The sequence below is a fragment of the Chiloscyllium punctatum genome, chromosome 28 (genome assembly GCF_047496795.1).
Source record: "Chiloscyllium punctatum isolate Juve2018m chromosome 28, sChiPun1.3, whole genome shotgun sequence".
Classification (NCBI taxonomy): domain Eukaryota; kingdom Metazoa; phylum Chordata; class Chondrichthyes; order Orectolobiformes; family Hemiscylliidae; genus Chiloscyllium; species Chiloscyllium punctatum.
The window spans coordinates 7,325,184-7,352,213 of record NC_092766.1 but is presented as its reverse complement, the minus strand read 5'-3'; the positions used below and the strand labels follow the sequence as shown (position 1 = coordinate 7,352,213).

Below are 27,030 nucleotides of genomic sequence, written 5' to 3'. Positions count from 1 at the left end.
TCTGGTATTTTCAGTAAGGTGACAAAGAGAAAAGGGTACATCTCAGCAGCTCCCCGAACAGCAATGCTGGTGTCACTTACCACTTCAATTTTTATTGCAAAAGAAAATAAACAACAAAGACTCAGTATTAACTAAGCAGCCTCGTGTCTCTCACCATGGTCATTCATGCCTGGCTGAGGGACCCAGTATTCACCCTCTGACCTGTTCAAACATTGACGGTGGAATGTGGCACTGCTCCCTGCTGTTGGAACGTATTTACAGATGTGGATTCCCATTTTGCCCTCTTCCTCAGGGGTAAGCATTGCTTGAGGGGCTTGGCAGGTTTCCAGTGTTCTCTATTCACCATCAGAATCATCTCCTGATTCATCCATATCAAAATGCATTTTGTAGCACTGGGCCAGGGTGTTCAGTTCCTCTCGGACCTCGAGGAAGTCATCCAGCTCAGTGCCAGCAGACAGAAAGGCACTGAACTTGCGAAGGTTGAGGCCACTGACCTCCCGGTACAAACTGTGCAGGACACTGTGTAAGACTGGTGATGACTGAAGCGTACTCATCACGGGAATACTCTGGACAGCTAGAGAGAGAAAGAGGGACCTGTTCACCTGGAGTCCAATCCAGAACAGAAATGCCAATTACCTCTCCCCTCCCACAAAAAGAAACAAGATGGAACGTGGAATAGAAGCTCCAAATCAGCCACAGTTGTATTGACTTGTCCTTCCCTTACAGGGTGAACTCCCATATAACAGATAAAAAAAAATATTTTATAAACCGTCAGCTCAGTAATGTCACACTCACCACACGTTGACGATAGACCACCTCCGAGAAGCTGTCCTTGTTTGTTCAAGGATGGGCTAAAAAACTGTGGATATGGAGGGGCCACAGAACAGGGGGTTTGAGCCAGATGGACAGCACTGGAACAAGAAAGGATCAGTCACACACCATCACCCAGTCACTGAACACTAGCCAGTTCTGGTCTTCAGGGGTCTACTAACCTGAGAGCAGTGGGGAAGTAACTGTGCAGGAATGTACTCAGCACATCCTCTCCAGTTGGACAGCTATGTAATACCGAGGGCCCCCTTACTCCTGGAGCAAGATTACTGAGGGAAAGACAAACACTGATCATTACAATATAATGCTGAAAGATCATAATATACCAATAAAAATACTCAGGATAACATTTCTGTTCAATGGAGTGTTTCCAGTCACCATGTGGCCTGAGTCATTACTGAAACACATACTGGGTTACAGTACCAGTCTGTCACTGTATAAGGGCTTTTGTCCGAAACGTCAATTTTCGGATGCTGCCTGACCTGCTGTGCTTTTGCCCTGTCACTGTGCAACACTGGGGTACAGACGTATCAAAGAATCCTTACAGTATAGAAACAGGCCATTTGACCCAACAAGTCCAGAGTGACTCTCAGAAGAACCCATTCCTTACCCTATTACTGTACATTTACCCCTGATTCATCCACCTGACCTGCACATCTTTGGAGTGTGGAATTGAACCTGGGTCCCTCGTGTTGTGAGGCAGCAGTACTAGCCAGTGTGCCACAAATAGCAGCTTACCTGATTTGTCTTTCATTGCTGACTCCTCGGATCACCACCGACTGTGCAAAGCATTGGGACTCCTGGAAGTCTCCACATGGTGTCAGCCCAGTCCACAGCATCGCAGCTTGCTGTCTGCAGAGTACGTCTGGGATAGTGTCTGTGTCCCTTATAGGGAACGGGACAGAGGCAGACGCACTGATCACCTGTCACCAGAGACATGGTCAGTCTTTTCCCCCTTCCACACACACCCACACATCTTGTTCCCATGGCTGTCTTCAGAAAGGCTTGTCTCAATCTCTCATATGAAGTGATATCCCTCTGGTTTGTACACTGGCAGGCTCCTTATTAACAGGCAGCATTGTCAAGTGCACTCCCTTTGCATGTGGGCAAAGTTGCTGAGGCCTTCTGTGTCCCTGTAAATGACTGCCCTACTCAGACATATACCCAGGACAGAGGATCACCTTCCCGAAAGGACACGAGTCAATCAGATCAGTTTGGAAAGACAGTTGATGGTGGCTGTCGCTGTCACTAGCCTTCAGTTCCACCAGGGGCTGGGCCCTGTGAACCCTCGTGCAGTGACGCTGCCCTGAGAGACGGTGTTAGTGCCCTGGCTGGCCTCATGTGGCACCAGCTTCCACATGGTACAGTGCCTCTGCCGCCCCGCCCCCCACCACCACCCTCCGTCTCCTTTTCACCCCATTCCCCAACTCAGGGGGAACGTACTAACCCCATACAGACATTCACCAGAGACTGGGTCCCCTAGCGCTGAGAGGCAGCAGTGCTAACCCCTGAGCTGCTCTGATTACACATTGCCCCGTCTGGTGGTGTGGGGGTCATGTTTTGCCTCTATTTCCCCCAGGGTGATCTGTGCAGCAGCTTCTGGAAGGAGGCGGTGCTGGGGAAGTGCAGTACCTTTCTCCCAGCTGGGTTGAGTGCGTCTGTCAGCTGGGACAGGGAGATACCACCCGAGTGCAGCCGATACGGGATGGTGAGTGTTTCCAGGGCCGTAGCGAGCACTGCACTGCTGTGATAACTCAGAGATGCCTGTTCAGGGAGAAAAAGAGAGAAAGCAGGTGATTACAACCAACAGCCACATATCAGGAGCTCATGCTGTATGGATCGGTGCTCCGACACTACCACGAATTCCCACATCCTAAATGCTGAGGAAAGAAACCAGTTCTTAGGGGGTGCGGCCCTCAAAACCTGGCCAGCACAGGCCACACCTATCAAACTGCACAGTGCAAATTCATTCAAGGATGCAGTCCATAGCTTAGCCTGTTCCTGTTCCTGTCTCTTTGCTTGGACAGTGAGCAGCAGCCAGGAAGCAGATACACACACGAGACACAACATGTAGAGATTCTAGATTCTGCCCAGCAACTCTGACACTCGCAGTGATTCTGCAGCATTCTCCCAGAATCCAACACAGCCTTCTTTTTCAGGAACCAACCAGGATACAGCAACAACGGCTCTCTCTCTCTGTGTCTCTCAAGACCACAGGGCATATTTTTAAAATGAGAGGAGAAAACCACAAAGAGCAACATTTTAACACAGTTGTTCAGGACCTTCTAGAGGAACGGGTGGGTGTGTTTAAAAGACATTCAGACATTCACATGAAATGTTTGGAGGAATATGGGACTGGTTTAGTTTAGGATTCTGGTCAGCATGGACTGGTTGGGCCGAAGGGTCTGTTTCTGTGCTGTGTGACATACTCACGTCGTAGATGACGTGTGGGAAGTTGACGGGAGATGGCCGTTTCCGCCCCAGAGCATGTCTGTTCAGTGACATGGGGCAGAAGATGGAGCTGCGACTCGATAACTGGACGATGCCCATGAAAGAGTTCAGTAACCGATGGACCTCCTTCACTGGGCTCTGCACAATCAAGGAGAAAAGCAGGAGTGAGAGACAGTTACACTGACAGCCACACGGCAACAAGAGACACACACGATCAGCCCACTCACTGCCTTCCTCTGGAACTGTCCCAGATACTGAGTCACTGACGGGTACGTGCACGAGGAGACAGGCCTCAGGCTCTAGGCTATGGGATTGCAGGGTACTGCTACTCCCTCTCGGACTCTGAGGTCCATGCACAGCCACTGCATCCAGAACCCAAACTCGATGCACAGAACCTCAGAGCAGATGTGCAGCATCACGGGAAATAGGTGCAGGAGGAGGCCATTCGGCCCTTCTAGCCTGCACCACCATTCAATATAATCATGGCTGACCATGCACACTCAGTATCCCACTCCCACTTTCTTCTGATACCCTTTCATCCCTTTAACCACAAGGACCATGTCCAGCTCCCTCTCAAATATATCGAAAAAACTGGCCCCAACGGCTTCCTGTAGGAGAGAATTCCACAGGTTCACAACTCTCAGTGAAGATGTTCTTCCTCATCTCAGTCCTGAAGGGCTTAGTCTGTGACCCCCAACGTTGGGAACAATCTTCCTGCATCTAGAGGTGCCTGTCCAGTCCCATTAGGGTTTTATATGTTTCTGTGAGAACACCCCCTTGTTCTTCTAAATCCCAGTGAGTACAAGCCCAGTCGATCTACTCTTTCCTATAATGTCAGTCCTGCCATCTGGGGAATCGGTCTGGTGAATCTTGGCTGGACTCCCTCAATAACAAGAATGTCCTTCCTCAGACGAGGAGACTAAAACTGCACACAATCCTCACGGTGTGGCCTCATCAAGGCTCTGTATAACTGCAGCAAGATATTGCCTACTCTGATACTCCAATCTTCTTGCTATGAAGGCCAGCATGCCATCAGCTTTCCTCACTGCCTACTGCACCTGTATGGCCAACCTTCAGCGACTGTTCCACCAATGACACCCCTCACCTTTCCCTAAACTGCCACCATTCCGATAATAAGCTGCCTTCCTGTTTTGCCACCAAAGTGGATAACCTCACATTTATCTGCATTATATTGCATTTGCCAAGTATTTGTCTGTCCAAGTTACCCTGCAGCTTCTTGTGTCCACCCCACAGCACGCACTGCCACCCAGCTTTAGTCATCTGTAAATCTGGAGATTTTGCATTCAGTTCCTTTGTTCAAATGTTTCAGGTAAATTGTGAACAGTTTGGGGTCCGAACACTGAACCCTGCAGCACCCCACTGCTTACTGCCTGTCGCCCTGAAAAGGAGCTGTTTAATCCCAACTCTCTGCTTCCTGTCCGCCAACCAGCTCTCTATCCATGATAAGACATTACCTCTGATACCATGAGCTTTAATTATCCTCACTAATCCCTTGCGTGGAACCTTGCCAAAAATTTTTCGAAAGTCCAGATGCACAACATCGACTGGTTCACCCTTATCCACTCCCTGGTCACATCCTCAAAAGATTTGTAAAACATTCACCCTTTGGTGACTAGGATTGATTCTGTCACTGCTGTCCAAATGTTCAGTCTTTCACCTTTAATAACTGTCTTCAACATTTTCCGCACCACCGATGTCAGACCAATATTTACCTGTAATTCCCCATTTTCTCAGACCCTCCTTGTTTAAAGAGTGGGGTTCTATATGCTACCTTCCAGTCCTTTCGAACTCTCCCGGTGTCTTTAGAACACTAGCAAATGATCATGAATGTGCCCAGTATTTCTCGGGCCAAACCTACACTCTCAGACACCTGGCTGGGGCCACCAAACAGTCTACAGAGAGAGACAGAAGCTGCCATGAGCTGGTGAACACTTGCCCCTCACTACTCACTGTGTCTGTGTATGAGGCTGGGCTGAAACCACACGTGAATATGCCTTTGCCTCCGTATTCATCGTTCAGCAACTCCACCACCTTGGTTGAAAGGCCGGCAAAGCTGTCTTGCAGATCACACAGAATATGGAAGCCCTAGAAACAGAACAGACCGTGAACTGAGAGCAGGCTGTCCCAGGGGACAGGGAACAGAGCATTAACTAAGAGCAGGCTGTCCCAGGGAACACAAGCATTAACTGAGAGCAGGCTGTCCCAGGGAACAGAGCACTAACTAAGAGCAGGCTGTCCCAGGGGACAGGGAACAGAGCATTAACTAAGAGCAGGCTGTCCCAGGGGACAGGGAACAGAGCATTAACTGTGATCAGGCTGTCCCAGGGAGCAGAGCATTAACTGAGAGCAAACAGTCCCAGGGAACACAGCATTAACTGAGAGCAGGCTGTCCCAGGGAACACAGCATTAACTGAGAGCAGGCTGTCCCAGGGAACACAGCATTAACTGAGAGCAGGCTGTCCCAGGGGACAGAGCATTAACTGAGAGCAGGCTGTCCCAGGGGACAGAGCATTAACTGAGAGCAGGCTGTCCCAGGGAACACAGCATTAACTGTGATCAGGCTGTCCCAGGGGACAGAGCATTAACTGAGAGCAGGCTGTCCCAGGGAACACAGCATTAACTGTGATCAGGCTGTCCCAGGGAACAGGGAACAGAGCATTAACTGAGATCAGGCTGTCCCAGGGAACACAGCATTAACTGAGATCAGGCTGTCCCAGGGAACAGAGCATTAACTGAGATCAGGCTGTCCCAGGGGACAGGGAACAGAGCATTAACTGAGATCAGGCTGTCCCAGGGAACACAGCATTAACTGTGATCAGGCTGTCCCAGGGAACAGGGAACAGAGCATTAACTGAGATCAGGCTGTCCCAGGGAACACAGCATTAACTGTGATCAGGCTGTCCCAGGGAACAGGGAACAGAGCATTAACTGAGAGCAGGCTGTCCCAGGGAACACAGCATTAACTGAGAGCAGGCTGTCCCAGGGGACACAGCATTAACTGAGATCAGGCTGTCCCAGGGAACACAGCATTAACTGAGATCAGGCTGTCCCAGGGGACAGGGAACAGAGCATTAACTGAGATCAGGCTGTCCCAGGGAACACAGCATTAACTGTGATCAGGCTGTCCCAGGGAACAGGGAACAGAGCATTAACTGAGAGCAGGCTGTCCCAGGGAACACAGCATTAACTGAGAGCAGGCTGTCCCAGGGGACAGAGCATTAACTGAGAGCAGGCTGTCCCAGGGAACACAGCATTAACTGTGATCAGGCTGTCCCAGGGAACAGGGAACAGAGCATTAACTGAGATCAGGCTGTCCCAGGGAACACAGCATTAACTGAGAGCAGGCTGTCCCAGGGAACAGGGAACAGAGCATTAACTGAGATCAGGCTGTCCCAGGGAACACAGCATTAACTGTGATCAGGCTGTCCCAGGGAACAGGGAACAGAGCATTAACTGAGAGCAGGCTGTCCCAGGGGACAGGGAACAGAGCATTAACTGAGAGCAGGCTGTCCCAGGGAACAGAGCATTAACTGAGAGCAGGCTGTCCGGGGAACACAGCATTAACTGAGAGCAGGCTGTCCCAGGGAACAGGGAACAGAGCATTAACTGAGAGCAGGCTGTCCCAGGGAACACAGCATTAACTGAGAGCAGGCTGTCCCAGGGAACACAGCATTAACTGAGAGCAGGCTGTCCCAGGGAACAGAGCATTAACTGTGATCAGGCTGTCCCAGGGAACAGGGAACAGAGCATTAACTGAGAGCAGGCTGTCCCAGGGAACAGGGAACAGAGCATTAACTGAGAGCAGGCTGTCCCAGGGAACACAGCATTAACTGAGAGCAGGCTGTCCCAGGGAACACAGCATTAACTGTGATCAGGCTGTCCCAGGGAACACAGCATTAACTGAGAGCAGGCTGTCCAGGGAACACAGCATTAACTGAGAGCAGGCTGTCCCAGGGAACAGGGAACAGAGCATTAACTGAGAGCAGGCTGTCCCAGGGAACACAGCATTAACTGAGAGCAGGCTGTCCCAGGGAACACAGCATTAACTGAGAGCAGGCTGTCCCAGGGAACACAGCATTAACTGAGATCAGGCTGTCCCAGGGAACACAGCATTAACTGAGATCAGGCTGTCCCAGGGAACACAGCATTAACTGTGATCAGGCTGTCCCAGGGGACACAGCATTAACTGAGAGCAGGCTGTCCCAGGGAACAGGGAACAGAGCACAGAGCATTAACTGAGAGCAGGCTGTCCCAGGGAACAGGGAACAGAGCATTAACTGAGAGCAGGCTGTCCCAGTGGACAGGGAACAGAGCATTAACTGAGAGCAGGCTGTCCCAGGGAACACAGCATTAACTAAGAGCAGGCTGTCCCAGGGAACACAGCATTAACTGAGAGCAGGCTGTCCCAGGGAACAGGGAACAGAGCATTAACTGAGAGCAGGCTGTCCCAGTGGACAGAGCATTAACTGAGATCAGGCTGTCCCAGGGGACACAGCATTAACTGAGATCAGGCTGTCCCAGGGAGCAGAGCATTAACTGAGAGCAAACAGTCCCAGGGAGCAGAGCATTAACTGAGAGCAGGCTGTCCCAGGGAACACAGCATTAACTGAGAGCAGGCTGTCCCAGGGGACACAGCATTAACTGTGATCAGGCTGTCCCAGGGGACACAGCATTAACTGAGATCAGGCTGTCCCAGGGGACACAGCATTAACTGTGATCAGGCTGTCCCAGGGGACACAGCATTAACTGAGATCAGGCTGTCCCAGGGAGCAGAGCATTAACTGAGAGCAAACAGTCCCAGGGAACACAGCATTAACTGAGATCAGGCTGTCCCAGGGGACACAGCATTAACTGAGATCAGGCTGTCCCAGGGGACACAGCATTAACTGAGATCAGGCTGTCCCAGGGAACAGAGCATTAACTGAGATCAGGCTGTCCCAGGGAACAGAGCATTAATTGAGAGCAGGCTGTCCCAGGGAACAGGGAACAGAGCATTAACTAAGAGCAGGCTGTCCCAGGGAACAGAGCATTAACTGAGAGCAGGCTGTCCCAGGGAACAGAGCATTAACTGAGAGCAGGCTGTCCCAGGGAACAGAGCAATAACTGAGATCAGGCTGTCCCAGGGGACACAGCATTAACTGAGATCAGGCTGTCCCAGGGAACAGAGCATTAACTGAGATCAGGCTGTCCCAGGGAACAGAGCATTAATTGAGAGCAGGCTGTCCCAGGGAACAGGGAACAGAGCATTAACTGAGAGCAGGCTGTCCCAGGGAACAGAGCATTAACTGAGAGCAGGCTGTCCCAGGGAACAGAGCAATAACTGAGATCAGGCTGTCCCAGGGAACAGGGAACAGAGCATTAACTGAGATCAGGCTGTCCCAGGGAACAGAGCATTAACTGAGAGCAGGCTGTCCGAGGGAACAGAGCATTAACTGAGAGCAGGCTGTCCCAGGGAACAGGGAACAGAGCATTAACTGAGAGCAGGCTGTCCCAGGGAACACAGCATTAACTGAGAGCAGGCTGTCCCAGGGAACGGGGAACAGAGCATTAACTAAGAGCACGGGGCTGTCGCGGAGCACTGACCGACTGGCTAACTGGGCGATGGGGTAATGTACCTGCAGATAGTCACATTCTTCAATGTAGAAGTGCAGCCTGTCCTCAAAATCATCCAGGAACAAAGGATCACGGATCAGCTTCTCACCAAACCCAAAAGCTTCAAATCGATCGGACGTGCTATGTGTACGAAAGCACAAACACAAGAGATCAATCAGCACCGCACAGTGTGGTCTGACTACTCTCTTCATACTCTCCATCCGGGTCTGAGCTGTCTCACCTGCTGTGGTTGTATTGCTGGATGACAGAGATAGTCTTTGGGTGAAGGTGCACTCTCAGGTAGTCGGACCATACCCCGACACTGTCCTCCAGCCTGTAGCTGCTCTGTGATAAGTTGAGGGCTCTCTCAGCCCCAGGCACTGCTGCAGCTCCTATCAAAACAAATAAGGTTAGAATGGGCTGGGCGCTGGGGCACATGGGTGTAAGGTATGTACGCACTTGTGTGTGTGTGTGTGTGTGTGTGTGTGTGTGTGTGTGTCAGCATTTGGCAGTGTGCCTACACGTGTGTTTTTGTGTGCACGCGCGCATGCGCCTACGTGTGTGTGTCAGCATTTTGCAGTGTGTGCGTGCCAATATTTGGCTGTGTGTGTGCGCGCGCGCCTACGTACGTGTGTTTGTGTGCGTGTGCCTACGTGCGTGTGGTTCTGTGTCTGTGTGTGTGTATGTGTGTATGCACGCACGCATTTCTGTGTGTGTTAGCATTTGGCTCTGTGTGTGTGTGTATATATATGTATGTGTGAGTGAGCGAGTGTGTGAGAGAGTGTGTCTGTGTGTGCGTGTGTGTGAGAGAGAAAGATTGTGTCTGTGTGTGTGCGCCTGTGTGAGCATTTGGCAATGTGCCTAGGAGTGTGTGCATGTAGCTGAGTGGGCTACTGGAAGGGTGTCGGTGCACCAGCTGAAACACAAACAGGAAGCAGCGTTACTAACGCCTGTGGATGGCTGGGAGAGAAGCCACTCACTTTCCTCTCCTTGGAATGCTCTGGAGTTGGGGTTCAGCTCATCCTGAGGGAAGACAAAACAACAGAAAGCAGTGAACAGGAGGAACCAGCTTTTTTGTCAAGCCCCAGGACCTACAGGTCATATACATCCCCATGTAACCCCTACACTCAACACATTGGTTGAGTACAGCAAGATCCCATAAAAATGCCTATCCCAAGCATGACCGATGAATTGGAGTTGGCGGTGGGCTAGGTCATCTCCCTTTGGATTTTGTGATGGGATCTGTAATCCCTGAACTGAACTTCTGGAGCAAGCAGCTGGGATTTGAGTCACCTGATCACCTCTATACTCTATCCCCTTCCTGGATATTCACTGTATCCAGGCCCTTCTAATCTCAGATTGGGGAGGTAACGGCCTCTTGATTCTATCCCTAGACTATTAATCCAGAGACCCTGGGAATGTTCTGGGGACCTGGATTAAAATCCTGCCATGGCAGATGGTGGCATTTCAATAAAGATCTGGAATCGGTCTAATGATGACCGCGAAACCCATTGCTGATTGACATAAACCCCAACCTTAGTCCGTAATGTCTGTGAGGGAAGGAAACTGCCATTATTACCTGGTCTGGCCTCCATGTGACTCCAGATCCACAGCAATCTGTTTGACACCTAACTGCCCCCTGAGCAATTCAGGACATGTAATAAATACTCGCCTGGCTCGTGCAACCAACATCCCGTGCATGGAAAAAAAAGAACATCTTGATCAAATATCCCTTGAGCCTTCTCTGCCCTGAGGTGAACAACCCTAGCCTCTCTAGTGTCTCCATGTGAATTCAAGCTCCTCACCCCTGTACCCTGTCCAAGGCTCTTGACACCTTCCCTCAAGTGTGGGACCAAGGGTTGGTCACAATTTTCCAGTGAAGGCTAAACCCGCACACTTGTAAAGATTCCGACATCTACAGTTCTTCTGTGAATAAAGTCAAGGGTCCGATCTCCTTTTTTTTGTTTTTAAAATCGCACTTTCTCCACCTGTCTGTGTAGGATTTCTGTATCCCTAGGTTTACCTCCCCTGTATCTCCTTTAAAATGGGATCATTTATTTGTTTCTGAATAAAGTGCAGCATTTCAACAGGTTTCTCAGCAGCAGGAACTGGCCTGCCCATGCCTGAGGTGTACAACTCTGGTCCTCCATGTTTACTACAGCCCCCAGCACTGTGATCTTTACAAACTGGGGAGTCAGGCCCTGTATGATCCAAGACACTGCCTCTACACAGCAGTGAGGGGGACCACCATGTTTACATCCCTCCAGGCTTCACTGGACAGCAGAGCTCACCCCACAGCCTAAAGGAAGATGATCATCACCACCACCCTGGGATATGCTGTAGAGAGTCAGCACCCAGACTCCTGCCCCCTCATGATCCAGAAACAGAAACTCTAATCTCCACACAAATTAATATTAGCCCAAAATCAGGAGCTGGTCTGAATAACAGGGACCATCCCACTATTGCATTGTTGTTAAAAAAAAAACCCGTCTGATTCCCTGAGGCCCTTTAGGGAGGGAAATCTGCCAATTCGACCCTGTCTGGGCCTACACATGACTCCACACTTACGGCAATGTGGTTGACTCTCGTCTACCCTCCAAAATGGCTGGAGAAAGTCACTCAGATACAGTTCAGAAACTGAATCATCCACCATTCTGTCAGAGGAAATGAGGGAGGGACAATAAATACTGAGCCTAACAGGGTCATACATGTCCAGTGAACGATGGAAAACAATAAGATTCTGTACCAGAACGGATTTAAACACAGTGCTGGGGCGACTGGGACACTAGACAGTGCTCTGCACATCCTGCTTTATAAAACAGATGGTGAAAACAACAAGAAAGGAGAGTCCCCAAGACAAAACCAGAGTGAGGAATACTCACCCCAAGCCTGTCAAGCTGCTGTAGAAACTGATTCTTCACCACAGGATCTTCCTTGTGTACACTCAGGCTCCCCTTCCTGTGTTCAACAAACATGTGAAAGATTCTTCAATCCAGTCCAAACCCTGCACTCTCTGTAAAACCTCACCCATCCAGAGCTCAGGATAACTGAGGCGATGGAAGCAGGGCCAGCAGGAATAGACAGTCACAAACACCAGCGAGGCTTGCAACACTGCTGAGATCATGCACTGGGTAGAGTACACGTCCCTGAGCTGGGTGTACCAGTCAGGGCCTGGGGGTTACAGTCAGACTGTCCCTGAGCTGGGTGTACCAGACAGGGCCTGGGGGTTACAGTCAGACTGTCCCTGTGCTGGGTGTACCAGTCAGGGCCTGGGGGTTACAGTCAGACTGTCCCTGAGCTGGGTGTACCAGTCAGGGCCTGGGGGTTACAGTCAGACTGTCCCTGAGCTGGGTGTACCAGTCAGGGCCTGGGGGTTACAGTCAGACTGTCCCTGTGCTGGGTGTACCAGTCAGGGCCTGGGGGTTACAGTCAGACTGTCCCTGAGCTGGGTGTACCAGTCAGGGCCTGGGGGTTACAGTCAGACTGTCCCTGTGCTGGGTGTACCAGTCAGGGCCTGGGGGTTACAGTCAGACTGTCCCTGAGCTGGGTGTATCAGTCAGGGCCTGGGGGTTACACTCAGACTGTCCCTGAGCTGGGTGTACCAGTCAGGGCCTGGGGGTTACAGTCAGACTGTCCCTGTGCTGGGTGTATCAGTCAGGGCCTGGGGGTTACAGTCAGACTGTCCCTGTGCTGGGTGTATCAGTCAGGGTCTGAGTGTTACACTCAGACTGTCCCTGTGCTGGGTGTACCAGTCAGGGCCTGGGGGTTACAGTCAGACTGTCCCTGTGCTGGGTGTATCAGTCAGGGTCTGAGTGTTACAGTCAGACATACGAGGGGCATTAGTGAGAAAAACGGAAAGATAAGGTAACCACTGAATGGCCTTTAGCAGGCTTTGTTCCTTACCATGTTAGTGCAGGTTCAGTCTGACTAACGCCGTACAGAGCTCCCTCCTGCTTCAGACTGCTCAAACTCCCTGCAAGATACATCAAATCATCCAATTACTGTAGGTCCCTGCTGCACTGTGGATCAATTGCTATGATCTGCCTGTACTGCTCGTAAAACAGAACTCTTCACTGTACGTAGGCCTGTGACTCCAATAAATCAAACCAATTTTAGCCTTCACATCTGCCAATGGTGGTGAGGGAACCTCATTTGCTCATATCCAGTATCAGACACCAATCCTTCAGAACTGAAGCAGAGGAAGTCTCTGAACCTGGCTGCAAGGAGATGGGGAAGTAAACCTTTTTAAAAAAAAAAATTCATTGTCGGATGTGGGCATTTATTATCTGTCCCTAGTTTCCCTTGAGAAGCTGGGGGTGAGCTGCCTTCTTGAACTGCTGCAGTCTATGTACTCAGGGTTAACCCATAGAGCTGTCAGGGAGGGAATTCTAGGATTTTGACCCAGACATTACCTGTGGTCAATAGATTACAGCCCACTGTCTAATAGAAGCTATTCATTACTGTTTCCCAAATGAATAATTGATTGAACATCAATTGCAATTTGGAGCAGCACGTTCCAAGCTTCCACCAGCCTCTGTGTGGAGGAGTTCCAAACCTCACTCCCACTCTGAGGCCAACCTTTCAGCAATGCATCCTGGTGGAAATGGTTTCTCATTCACCAGCAATTAGGCCCATTGCCAAAACAAAATCCATCTCCCTTTGTAATGTTACACCTGCATCAACACTGCTCACAATGCAGCCTATCCCTCTGTAATGTTACATCTCCCTCTGTAATGTTACACCTGCATCAACACTGCTCACAATGCAGCCTATCCCTCTGTAATGTTACACCTGCACCAACACTGCAAACAGTGCAGCCTATCCCTCTGTAATGTTACACCTGCACCAACACTGCTCACAGTGCAGTCTATCCCTCTGTAATGTTACATCTCCCTCTGTAATGTTACACCTGCATCAACACTGCTCACAGTGCAGCCTATCCCTCTGTAATGTTACACCTGCACCAACACTGCTCACAGTGCAGTCTATCCCTCTGTAATGTTACACCTGCACCAACACTGCTCACAGCGCAGTCTATCCCTCTGTAATGTTACACCTGCACCAACACTGCTCACAGCGCAGTCTATCCCTCTGTAATGTTACACCTGCACCAACACTGCTCACAGCGCAGTCTATCCCTCTGTAATGTTACACCTGCACCAACACTGCTCACAGCGCAGTCTATCCCTCTGTAATGTTACACCTGCACCAACACTGCTCACAGCGCAGTCTATCCCTCTGTAATGTTACACCTGCACCAACACTGCTCACAGTGCAGTCTATCCCTCTGTAATGTTACATGTCCCTCTGTAATGTCACACCTGCACCAACACTGCTCACAGTGCAGCCTATCCCTCTGTAATGTTACACCTGCACCAACACTGCTCACAGTGCAGCCTATCCCTCTGTAATGTTACATGTCCCTCTGTAATGTTACACCTGCACCAACACTGCTCACAATGCAGTCTATCCCTCTGTAATGTTACACCTGCACCAACACTGCTCACAGTGCAGTCTATCCCTCTGTAATGTTACATCTCCCTCTGTAATGTTACACCTGCATCAACACTGCTCACAGTGCAGCCTATCCCTCTGTAATGTTACACCTGCACCAACACTGCTCACAGTGCAGTCTATCCCTTTGTAATGTTACACCTGCATCAACACTGCTCACAGCGCAGTCTATCCCTCTGTAATGTTACATCTCCCTCTGTAATGTTACACCTGCATCAACACTGCTCACAGTGCAGTCTATCCCTTTGTAATGTTACACCTGCACCAACACTGCTCACAGTGCAGTCTATCCCTCTGTAATGTTACATCTCCCTCTGTAATGTTACACCTGCACCAACACTGCTCACAGTGCAGCCTATCCCTCTGTAATGTTACATCTCCCTCTGTAATGTTACACCTGCACCAACACTGCTCACAGTGCAGTCTATCCCTCTGTAATGTTACATCTCCCTTTGTAATGTTACACCTGCACCAACACTGCTCACAGTGCAGTCTATCCCTCTGTAATGTTACACCTGCACCAACACTGCTCACAGTGCAGTCTATCCCTCTGTAATATTACATCTCCCTTTGTAATGTTACACCTGCACCAACACTGCTCACAGTGCAGTCTATCCCTCTGTAATGTTACAGCTGCACCAACACTGCTCACAGTGCAGTCTATCCCTCTGTAATGTTACACCTGCACCAACACTGCTCACAGTGCAGTCTATCCCTCTGTAATGTTACAGCTGCACCAACACTGCTCACACTGCAGTCTATCCCTCTGTAATGTTACATCTCCCTCTGTAATGTTACACCTGCATCAACACTGCTCACAGTGCAGTCTATCCCTCTGTAATGTTACATCTCCCTCTGTAATGTTACACCTGCATCAACACTGCTCACAGTGCAGTCTATCCCTCTGTAATGTTACATCTCCCTCTGTAATGTTACACCTGCATCAACACTGCTCACAGTGCAGTCTATCCCTCTGTAATGTTACACCTGCATCAACACTGCTCACAGCGCAGTCTATCCCTCTGTAATGTTACATCTCCCTTTGTAATGTTACACCTGCACCAACACTGCTTACAGTGCAGTCTATCCCTCTGTAATGTTACATCTCCCTCTGTAATGTTACACCTGCACCAACACTGCTCACAGTGCAGTCTATCCCTCTGTAATGTTACATCTCCCTCTGTAATGTTACACCTGCACCAACACTGCTCACAATGCAGTCTATCCCTCTGTAATGTTACATCTCCCTGTGTAATGTTACACCTGCATCAACACTGCTCACAATGCAGTCTATCCCTCTGTAATGTTACATCTCCCTTTGTAATGTTACACCTGCACCAACACTGCTCACAGTGCAGTCTATCCCTTTGTAATGTTACACCTGCACCAACACTGCTCACAGTGCAGTCTATCCCTCTGTAATGTTACATCTCCCTCTGTAATGTTACACCTGCACCAACACTGCTCACAGTGCAGTCTATCCCTTTGTAATGTTACACCTGCACCAACACTGCTCACAGTGCAGTCTATCCCTCTGTAATGTTACATCTCCCTTTGTAATGTTACACCTGCACCAACACTGCTCACAGTGCAGTCTATCCCTCTGTAATGTTACATCTCCCTCTGTAATGTTACACCTGCACCAACACTGCTCACAGTGCAGTCTATCCCTCTGTAATGTTACACCTGCACCAACACTGCTCACACTGCAGTCTATCCCTTTGTAATGTTACACCTGCACCAACACTGCTCACAGTACAGCCTATCCCTCTGTAATGTTACACCTGCACCAACACTGCTCACAGTACAGCCTATCCCTCTGTAATGTTACATCTCCCTTTGTAATGTTACACCTGCATCAACACTGCTCACAATGCAGTCTATCCCTCTGTAATGTTACATCTCCCTTTGTAATGTTACACCTGCACCAACACTGCTCACAGTACAGTCTATCCCTCTGTAATGTTACATCTCCCTCTGTAATGTTACACCTGCACCAACACTGCTTACAGTGCAGTCTATCCCTCTGTAATGTTACATCTCCCTCTGTAATGTTACACCTGCACCAACACTGCTTACAGTGCAGTCTATCCCTCTGTAATGTTACATCTCCCTCTGTAATGTTACACCTGCACCAACACTGCTCACACTGCAGTCTATCCCTTTGTAATGTTACACCTGCACCAACACTGCTCACAGTACAGCCTATCCCTCTGTAATGTTACATCTCCCTCTGTAATGTTACACCTGCACCAACACTGCTCACAGTGCAGTCTATCCCTCTGTAATGTTACAGCTGCACCAACACTGCTCACACTGCAGTCTATCCCTTTGTAATGTTACACCTGCACCAACACTGCTCACAGTGCAGCCTATCCCTCTGTAATGTTACAGCTGCACCAACACTGCTCACACTGCAGTCTATCCCTTTGTAATGTTACACCTGCACCAACACTGCTCACAGTGCAGTCTATCCCTCTGTAATGTTACAGCTGCACCAACACTGCTCACACTGCAGTCTATCCCTTTGTAATGTTACAGCTGCACCAACACTGCTCACAGTGCAGTCTATCCCTCTGTAATGTTACATCTCCCTTTGTAATGTTACACCTGCACCAACACTGCTCACAGTGCAGTCTATCCCTCTGTAATGTTACATCTCCCTCTGTAATGTTACACCTGCACCAACACTGCTCACAGTGCAGTCTATCCCTCTGTAATGTTACAGCTGCACCAACACTGCTCACACTGCAGTCTATCCCTTTGTAATGTTACAGCTGCACCAACACTGCTCACAATGCAGTCTATCCCTTTGTAATGTTACATCTCCCTTTGTAATGTTACACCTGCATCAACACTGCTCACAATGCAGTCTATCCCTCTGTAATGTTACATCTCCCTTTGTAATGTTACACCTGCATCAACACTGCTCACAGTGCAGTCTATCCCTCTGTAATGTTACACCTGCACCAACACTGCTCACAGCGCAGTCTATCCCTCTGTAATGTTACATCTCCCTCTGTAATGTTACACCTGCACCAACACTGCTCACAGTGCAGTCTATCCCTCTGTAATGTTACACCTGCACCAACACTGCTCACAGCGCAGTCTATCCCTCTGTAATGTTACATCTCCCTCTGTAATGTTACACCTGCACCAACACTGCTCACAATGCAGCCTATCCCTCTGTAATGTTACATCTCCCTTTGTAATGTTACACCTGCATCAACACTGCTCACAGTGCAGCCTATCCCTCTGTAATGTTACACCTGCACCAACACTGCTTACAGTGCAGTCTATCCCTCTGTAATGTTACATCTCCCTCTGTAATGTTACACCTGCACCAACACTGCTTACAGTGCAGTCTATCCCTCTGTAATGTTACATCTCCCTTTGTAATGTTACACGTACATCAACACTGCTCACAGTGCAGTCTATCCCTCTGTAATGTTACACCTGCATCAACACTGCTCACAATGCAGTCTATCCCTCTGTAATGTTACATCGCCCTTTGTAATGTTACACCTGCACCAACACTGCTCACAGTGCAGCCTATCCCTCTGTAATGTTACACCTGCACCAAGACTGCTCACAATGCAGCCTATCCCTCTGTAATGTTACACCTGCACCAACACTGCTCACAGTGCAGCCTATCCCTCTGTAATGTTACATCTCCCTCTGTAATGTTACACCTGCACCAACACTGCTGACAGTGCAGCCTATCCCTCTGTAATGTTACACCTGCACCAACACTGCTCACAGCGCAGTCTATCCCTCTGTAATGTTACATCTCCCTCTGTAATGTTACACCTGCACCAACACTGCTGACAGTGCAGTCTATCCCTCTGTAATGTTACATCTCCCTCTGTAATGTTACACCTGCACCAACACTGCTCACAGTGCAGTCTATCCCTCTGTAATGTTACACCTGCACCAACACTGCTCACAGTGCAGTCTATCCCTCTGTAATGTTACACCTGCACCAACACTGCTCACAGTGCAGTCTATCCGTCTGTAATGTTACACCTGCACCAACACTGCTCACAGCGCAGTCTATCCCTCTGTAATGTTACACCTGCACCAACACTGCTCACAGCGCAGTCTATCCCTCTGTAATGTTACATCTCCCTCTGTAATGTTACACCTGCACCAACACTGCTCACAGTGCAGTCTATCCCTCTGTAATGTTACATCTCCCTCTGTAATGTTACACCTGCACCAACACTGCTCACAGTGCAGTCTATCCCTCTGTAATGTTACACCTGCACCAACACTGCTCACAGTGCAGTCTATCCCTCTGTAATGTTACATCTCCCTCTGTAATGTTACACCTGCACCAACACTGCTCACAGTGCAGTCTATCCGTCTGTAATGTTACACCTGCACCAACACTGCTGACAGTGCAGTCTATCCGTCTGTAATGTTACACCTGCACCAACACTGCTCACAGTGCAGTCTATCCCTCTGTAATGTTACACCTGCACCAACACTGCTCACAGCGCAGTCTATCCCTCTGTAATGTTACATGTCCCTTTGTAATGTTACACCTGCACCAACACTGCTCACAGTGCAGTCTATCCCTCTGTAATGTTACATCTCCCTCTGTAATGTTACACCTGCACCAACACTGCTCACAGTGCAGTCTATCCCTCTGTAATGTTACATCTCCCTCTGTAATGTTACACCTGCACCAACACTGCTGACAGTGCAGTCTATCCCTCTGTAATGTTACACCTGCACCAACACTGCTCACAATGCAGTCTATCCCTCTGTAATGTTACATCTCCCTCTGTAATGTTACACCTGCACCAACACTGCTCACAGTGCAGTCTATCCCTCTGTAATGTTACATCTCCCTCTGTAATGTTACACCTGCACCAACACTGCTGACAGTGCAGTCTATCCCTCTGTAATGTTACACCTGCATCAACACTGCTCACAGTGCAGCCTATCCCTCTGTAATGTTACATCTCCCTTTGTAATGTTACACCTGCACCAACACTGCTGACAGTGCAGTCTATCCCTCTGTAATGTTACACCTGCACCAACACTGCTCACAGTGCAGTCTATCCCTCTGTAATGTTACACCTGCACCAACACTGCTCACAGTGCAGTCTATCCTTTTGTAATGTTACACCTGCACCAACACTGCTCACAGCGCAGTCTATCCCTCTGTAATGTTACATATCCCTTTGTAATGTTACACCTGCACCAACACTGCTCACAGTACAGTCTATCCCTCTGTAATGTTACATCTCCCTTTGTAATGTTACACGTACGTCAACACTGCTCACAGTGCAGCCTATCCCTCTGTAATGTTACACCTGCACCAACACTGCTCACAGTACAGTCTATCCCTCTGTAATGTTACATCTCCCTCTGTAATGTTACACCTGCACCAACACTGCTCACAGTGCAGCCTATCCCTCTGTAATGTTACATCTCCCTCTGTAATGTTACACCTGCATCAACACTGCTCACAGCGCAGTCTATCCCTCTGTAATGTTACATCTCCCTCTGTAATGTTACACCTGCACCAACACTGCTCACAGTGCAGTCTATCCTTTTGTAATGTTACACCTGCACCAACACTGTTCACAGTGCAGTCTATCCTTTTGTAATGTTACACCTGCACCAACACTGCTCACAGCGCAGTCTATCCCTCTGTAATGTTACATATCCCTTTGTAATGTTACACCTGCACCAACACTGCTCACAGTACAGTCTATCCCTCTGTAATGTTACATCTCCCTTTGTAATGTTACACGTACGTCAACACTGCTCACAGTGCAGCCTATCCCTCTGTAATGTTACACCTGCACCAACACTGCTCACAGTACAGTCTATCCCTCTGTAATGTTACATCTCCCTCTGTAATGTTACACGTACATCAACACTGCTCACAGTGCAGTCTATCCCTCTGTAATGTTACATCTCCCTTTGTAATGTTACACGTACATCAACACTGCTCACAGTACAGTCTATCCCTCTGTAATGTTACATGTCCCTTTGTAATGTTACACCTGCACCAACACTGCTCACAGTGCAGTCTATCCCTCTGTAATGTTACACCTGCACCAACACTGCTCACAGTGCAGCCTATCCCTCTGTAATGTTACATCTCCCTCTGTAATGTTACACCTGCACCAACACTGCTCACAGCGCAGTCTATCCCTTTGTAATGTTACACCTGCACCAACACTGCTCACAGTACAGTCTATCCCTCTGTAATGTTACATCTCCCTCTGTAATGTTACACCTGCACCAACACTGCTCACAGTGCAGTCTATCCCTCTGTAATGTTACACCTGCACCAACACTGCTCACAGTGCAGTCTATCCCTCTGTAATGTTACACCTGCACCAACACTGCTCACAGTGCAGTCTATCCCTCTGTAATGTTACATCTCCCTCTGTAATGTTACACCTGCACCAACACTGCTCACAGTGCAGTCTATCCCTCTGTAATGTTACACCTGCACCAACACTGCTCACAGTGCAGTCTATCCCTCTGTAATGTTACACCTGCACCAACACTGCTCACAGTGCAGTCTATCCCTCTGTAATGTTACATCTCCCTCTGTAATGTTACACCTGCACCAACACTGCTCACAGTGCAGTCTATCCCTCTGTAATGTTACATCTCCCTCTGTAATGTTACACCTGCACCAACACTGCTCACAGTACAGTCTATCCCTCTGTAATGTTACACCTGCACCAACACTGCTCACAGTGCAGTCTATCCCTCTGTAATGTTACACCTGCACCAACACTGCTCACAGTGCAGTCTATCCCTCTGTAATGTTACACCTGCACCAACACTGCTCACAGCGCAGTCTATCCCTCTGTAATGTTACATGTCCCTTTGTAATGTTACACCTGCACCAACACTGCTCACAGTACAGTCTATCCCTCTGTAATGTTACACCTGCATCAACACTGCTCACAGCGCAGTTTATCCCTCTGTAATGTTACACCTGCACCAACACTGCTCACAGTACAGTCTATCCCTCTGTAATGTTACATCTCCCTTTGTAATGTTACACCTGCACCAACACTGCTCACAGTGCAGCCTATCCCTCTGTAATGTTACATCTCCCTCTGTAATGTTACACCTGCATCAACACTGCTCATAGCGCAGTCTATCCCTCTGTAATGTTACACCTGCACCAACACTGCTCACAGTACAGTCTATCCCTCTGTAATGTTACACCTGCATCAACACTGCTCACAGCGCAGTCTATCCCTCTGTAATGTTACATGTCCCTTTGTAATGTTACACCTGCACCAACACTGCTCACAGTACAGTCTATCCCTCTGTAATGTTACACCTGCACCAACACTGCTCACAGTACAGTCTATCCCTCTGTAATGTTACATCTCCCTCTGTAATGTTACACCTGCATCAACACTGCTCACAGCGCAGTCTATCCCTCTGTAATGTTACATGTCCCTTTGTAATGTTACACCTGCACCAACACTGCTCACAGTACAGTCTATCCCTCTGTAATGTTACACCTGCATCAACACTGCTCACAGCGCAGTCTATCCCTCTGTAATGTTACACCTGCATCAACACTGCTCACAGTGCAGTCTATCCCTCTGTAATGTTACATCTCCCTCTGTAATGTTACACCTGCACCAACACTGCTCACAGTACAGTCTATCCCTCTGTAATGTTACACCTGCACCAACACTGCTCACAGTACAGCCTATCCCTCTGTAATGTTACATATCCCTTTGTAATGTTACACCTGCATCAACACTGCTCACAGTGCAACCTCTTTGTGTCATCTCTCTGGACACGAGCCTTCCTCACCCGTCCTCAAAGTCCTTAAGGGATAGAACGAGTTGCTGATACCCCAGCATGGATCTTTGTGGGACACCAAGAGTCCCATTGTGCCAATTTGAGAATCTGTCCAGTCCCCTGACTCGATGTCTCCCATCAATCTGCCAATTTCTGAATCAAGTTGGCAACATTCCCTCTGTTCTGGAGATTGATCCCAAGGCAACAGTCACTCGTGAAGTGCTTTATCCAAACCATTCCTGACCTCTCCCGAAGTAACATCCACGGACACCTTCCTTGTCCATATCTTGATTCACCTCCAAAATAAATTCACCCTGGTGTGACCTACCCTTTGCAAACCCAAAATGACTTGCTCTGATTAGCTGCACAGCTGCAAGTGTTTAGGTTTAACGGTAGACTCTAGTCAGTTCCTGACAGTGATATTTGACTAGGTAAAAACAATGACTGCAGATGCTGGAAACCAGATTCTGGATTAGAGTGGTGCTGGAAAAGCACAGCAGTTCAGGCAGCATCCGAGGAGCAGGAAAATCGACGTTTCGGGCAAAAGCCCTTCATCAGGAATACAGGCAGTGCCTGAAGGGTGGAGAGATAAATGAGAGGAGAGTGGGGCTGGGGAGAAAGTAGCATAGAGTACAGTAGGTGAGTGGGGGTGGGGATGAAGGTGATAGGTCAGGGAGGAGGGTGGGGGAAGGTAGCAAAGAGTACAATGGGTAACCTGTCTATAATCCCTCAGTCTTCCCCCTCTCACTTTCCCTAAAGAGAGTGAGATGTTGTGTGTAAGAGTATTGTACCTTTGAGGTCCATCAGGATAAGGCGGGGGGTGTAGGTGGGCTGGCCTTGCAGCGTCACCCCTTCTCGGAACAGAACATTGCTGTTGATCTCAGAGTACGAGTTGTTGGGTTCCCCATCGTAACACAAGGCAGCATCCTTAACAGGAGGCAGACAGAAGAGGCCAGTTCAGTTCTATTCCAGATCTGGCACCGGAGGCAGCAATTCACTTCAATTTTAAAGAAACCCAGATCAGGGCACATACAAACAAGCAACAGGAGCTGGCCATTTCATCCCTGAGTCTGTCCTATGACTGATCATATGTGCCCTTAACTACACATTCCCACCAACTCCCGAGAGCTCTCTGACCCTCTTGTTAGTCTGCAATCTACCTACCTCTGCCTTAGAAATAGACAAAACCTTTCATGTCCGTCTTAAATGGGTAAACCTTTATTTTGAAACTGTTACCCCTGGCACTAGTTTCTCCCTAACATCCTACCTGGATTTTCCCATCCCAATCAGCTCTATCCGAATATGGAGAAGGAACAACTGCTCAGCTATTCACCAAGATCATGGTTGATCTGATTTTAATCTCACTCAACTCTACATTCCTGTATGTCCCCAATAATCATTTCTATTTAGGTGACTTATTCAGCTTTTCACTTTATTTATTATTCAATTCTAATCTGTCTCCTTCTGTCCTAAAACCGTTTAAAGACTCACCATCCATCGTCTCTTAATAAGGAAGGGAATTCCAACGACTCAACCCTCAGAGAAAATTCCCCCGAAAATAACCAGTTTTAAATGAGCAAGCACTTGTTTCTAAACTCAGAACTGCAGTTCTACAGTCTCCCACAAGAGAGAACATCCTTTCAATTCAGTTACCCCAACTCCTCTAAACTTCAGACGCTTAGACTGTCTAGCCTTTCCTTATAAGGCAGGCCACTCCTTCCAGGGATTAGTTTGGTAAACTTTCTCTGAACTGTTTCCAACACATTAACATCCTGCTGTAAGTACGGTGACCAGTACTGAACAGTTCAACACCAATATCCTGTATAACTGAAGCAGAACCTCCCGACATTTGTAATTAAATTCCCCTCGCAATAAAACATATAGCTTTCCTGATTATTTGTTGAATCTGCAGACTAGCCTTCTTAGATTTATTCACTGGGAAACCCGAATCTCTTTGTATTTCAGAGCCCCACAACTTCTCATCATTTAGATGTTGTTTCTTATTCTCTCTGCCAAAATGGACAATTTCACATTTTCCAAGATTACACACCATTTGTCAGTTCTTTGCCCACTCACTTCACTCATCTATTTCCTTTTGATAGTCACGTGGAACCCTTGTCAAAATTCACCTTTCTATCTACCATTGTGTCATGAGCACATTTAGTGGCCACAGCTCCAATCTGTTCATCCAAATCACTGAAGGAAACTGTATAAGGATGAGGTGCTAGTATTGACCCCTCATCCCTCTTCCCCACTCACCCTACCCTCAACCCACACAATCACTCACCTCGTACTCTCCACAACCCCACAAACCAACCCTCACACTCCCCCCAACCTTACTCCCTGCCCACTCCACCCTTGTTCTCAAACCCCACCCACCCCTTCATCCTCATCCCCCCTCAACTCCACACACCACCCCCACACACACCCCTTTACCCTCACCGCCCAGAACACCCCCATTGCTCTTCTTACCCCCTCAATCTGTGCCCCTTCATCACCCCCTCCCCCAGTCCGCGCTCCTTTGCCCTCATCACCCCGACTGGCACTTCTTCGCCCTCATCACCCCCCGACTCACGCCCTGTTCAACCCTCGCCACCCCGCTCACCCCAATCCCCCGCCGTGCCACGCTCCCCTCCATCATGCCACCGCTCCCCCCACCCAGATCCCCCCATCGTGCCCCTGTTCCTCCTCACTCCGCCCCCCGTTCCCCCCTCACTGCTCTGCTCCCCCATCGCACCCCGCTCACCCCATCACTCCCCCCATTTCCCCTCTCGTCCCCCACTCACCCCATCACTCTCCCCGTTCCCCCCGTCGTCCCCCGCTCGCCCCATCACTCTCCCCGTTTCCCCCCGTCGTCCCCCGCTCGCCCCATCACTCTCCCCGTTCCCCCCGTCGTCCCCCGCTCGCCCCATCACTCTCCCCGTTCCCCCCGTCGTCCCCCGCTCGCCCCATCACTCTCCCCGTTTCCCCCCGTCGTCCCCCGCTCGCCCCATCACTCTCCCCGTTCCCCCCGTCGTCCCCCGCTCGCCCCATCACTCTCCCCGTTCCCCCCGTCGTCCCCCGCTCGCCCCATCACTCTCCCCGTTCCCCCCACTGCACCCCGCTGCCGGTTCCCCATTGTGCCCCTTCCCACCATCGTGCCCCCCGTTCCCCCCTCACTGCCCCGCTCCCCCGTCACTGCCCTCATTCCCCCCTCACTGCCCCGCTCCCCATCACCCCCACCCCACCCACCCCCACCCCGGCCCCTATCTTTCCCCCCCCCCGCCCCGTTGAACTCTCCCCCACTTCCCCCATCATCCCAACCCACTCAGCCTCCCCATGCCCTACACACCAATTCCCCCCTCCCCCCGACCATTCCCACCTCCCACCCCCCACCATTCCCCTCCCCCTCCCCCGGGGAGCGGCTGACCTGCAGGTTCCACCAGTGAGTGCCCACAAAGTTGCTGTAGTGCCCGAGCTGTAGAGTCACCACCTCCCGGCTCGCGTTCCCCATCCTCCCCCTCCTCCTCCTCAACCGCCGCAACAACAACCTACCGCGGCGGCCGACCTCACCGCCACCCCATTGGCCCGGCCGCACGCCAGTCACGCCTCCCTCGCCCGCCGATTGGCTCCCCTTCGTCTCGACGCGCGTGTGCGTGTGGGCGGGGGGAGGAACCGCCCCCCTCGACCTCACCAAGTTCGGTTGAGGAGGCGCAGCGCGTGCCCCTCCTCGCGCCGCCAGCGTCTAACGGCTCCCTCCCTGTGTCGCAGCGAAACAGGTCCGGGCGGCCCGAGGGAAAACAGAGGCTCCGCGCACAAGGTTCCGCCGGCCAGCCTGAGGAGGGAGATGGGTTATAGCTCAGTTGGCTGGACGGCTGGTGTGTCGTCTCTCTCTCAGGCCTTTACTGACGCCTAAGAACACGGACTGAATACCTTGTACAGTCAGTGCCTCAAGCGACTATCAACAGTCAGCTAAACCCCTGAGACTTGTGAAAAGTAGGCCATTCAGCCCATTGAGTCTTCCTGCCTTTTCCCCAAAACTCCCTGACTGATTAAAATCTGGCTCACTCTTGAATACACTTAAATGACCCAGCCTCAGCACTAACGAATTCCAAAGGTTTGATAACGTCTAGAATTCCTCAGCTGCCTTAAATACATCACTGCTTAATTTGAGATATTGCCCCCCTGGTCCTAGATTCTCCCACAACTATCTTTCAACATTCATCTGTCAAGTCACCCAAGAATCTTTTAAAGAAGGGTTACTGGATTCAAAACATCAAGTCTGTTTTCTCTCCACAGACCTGCTGAGTTTCTGCAGCAATTCTAATCTCTATTTCAGACCTTTGTTTTATTTCACCCAAGAATCTCACACATTTTAAAAACGTTACCCCTCATTCTTCGAAACTAAACTAGGGCAGCACAGCGGTAAGTACTGCTGCCTCACAACACCAGGGAACCCAGGTTTCATTCCAGCCTTGGGCACTAGTCTATGTGGAGTTTGGACATTCTGCCTGTGTCAGTGTGGGTTTCCCCCAGGTCCACTGGTTTCCTCCCAAAATCTAAAGATGTGCAGGTTAGGATGCATAGACCATGCTAAATTGCCCTGTAGTGTCCAGGGATATGCAGGTTAGGGTGGATTGAGCATGGGAACTTGTCCCATTGTGTCCAGGGATCATCAGGTTTGGGTGGATTGGCTGTGGGAAATTATCCCATAGTGCCCAGGGTTGTGCAGGTTAGGGTGAATTGGCCATGGGGAATGCAGAGTTGTAGGGAGAGTGTGGGTCTGGGTGGGATGCTGTTTGGAGGGTCCATGTGGACTGAATGGCCTGCTTCAACAGG

The 27,030-nt window shown here is 49.8% G+C and overlaps 1 protein-coding gene across 2 annotated transcripts; it reads right to left on the bottom strand.

Annotated features, from left to right (window-relative positions):
* Positions 1–2: 2 nt before the first annotated feature.
* On the bottom strand, positions 3–25,771 carry msto1 (misato mitochondrial distribution and morphology regulator 1). Of its 2 annotated transcripts, none has more exons than XM_072548814.1 (14): positions 25,747–25,771; positions 23,004–23,139; positions 12,796–12,865; positions 11,775–11,850; positions 9,873–9,915; positions 9,134–9,284; positions 8,916–9,033; positions 5,251–5,385; positions 3,262–3,417; positions 2,461–2,592; positions 1,567–1,751; positions 993–1,097; positions 796–911; positions 3–574 (listed from the first exon to the last, which is right to left on the bottom strand). In XM_072548814.1, the coding sequence occupies exons 2-14, from the start codon at positions 23,014–23,016 to the stop codon at positions 336–338; spliced, it is 1,539 nt and encodes a 512-aa protein (XP_072404915.1). In that variant the 5' UTR covers positions 23,017–23,139; positions 25,747–25,771; the 3' UTR covers positions 3–335. The 2 variants fall into 2 exon arrangements, with proteins under 2 accessions (XP_072404915.1, XP_072404914.1); XM_072548813.1 differs by lacking the exon at positions 25,747–25,771 and adding an exon at positions 25,622–25,723.
* Between the last annotated feature and the right edge of the window lie 1,259 nt (positions 25,772–27,030).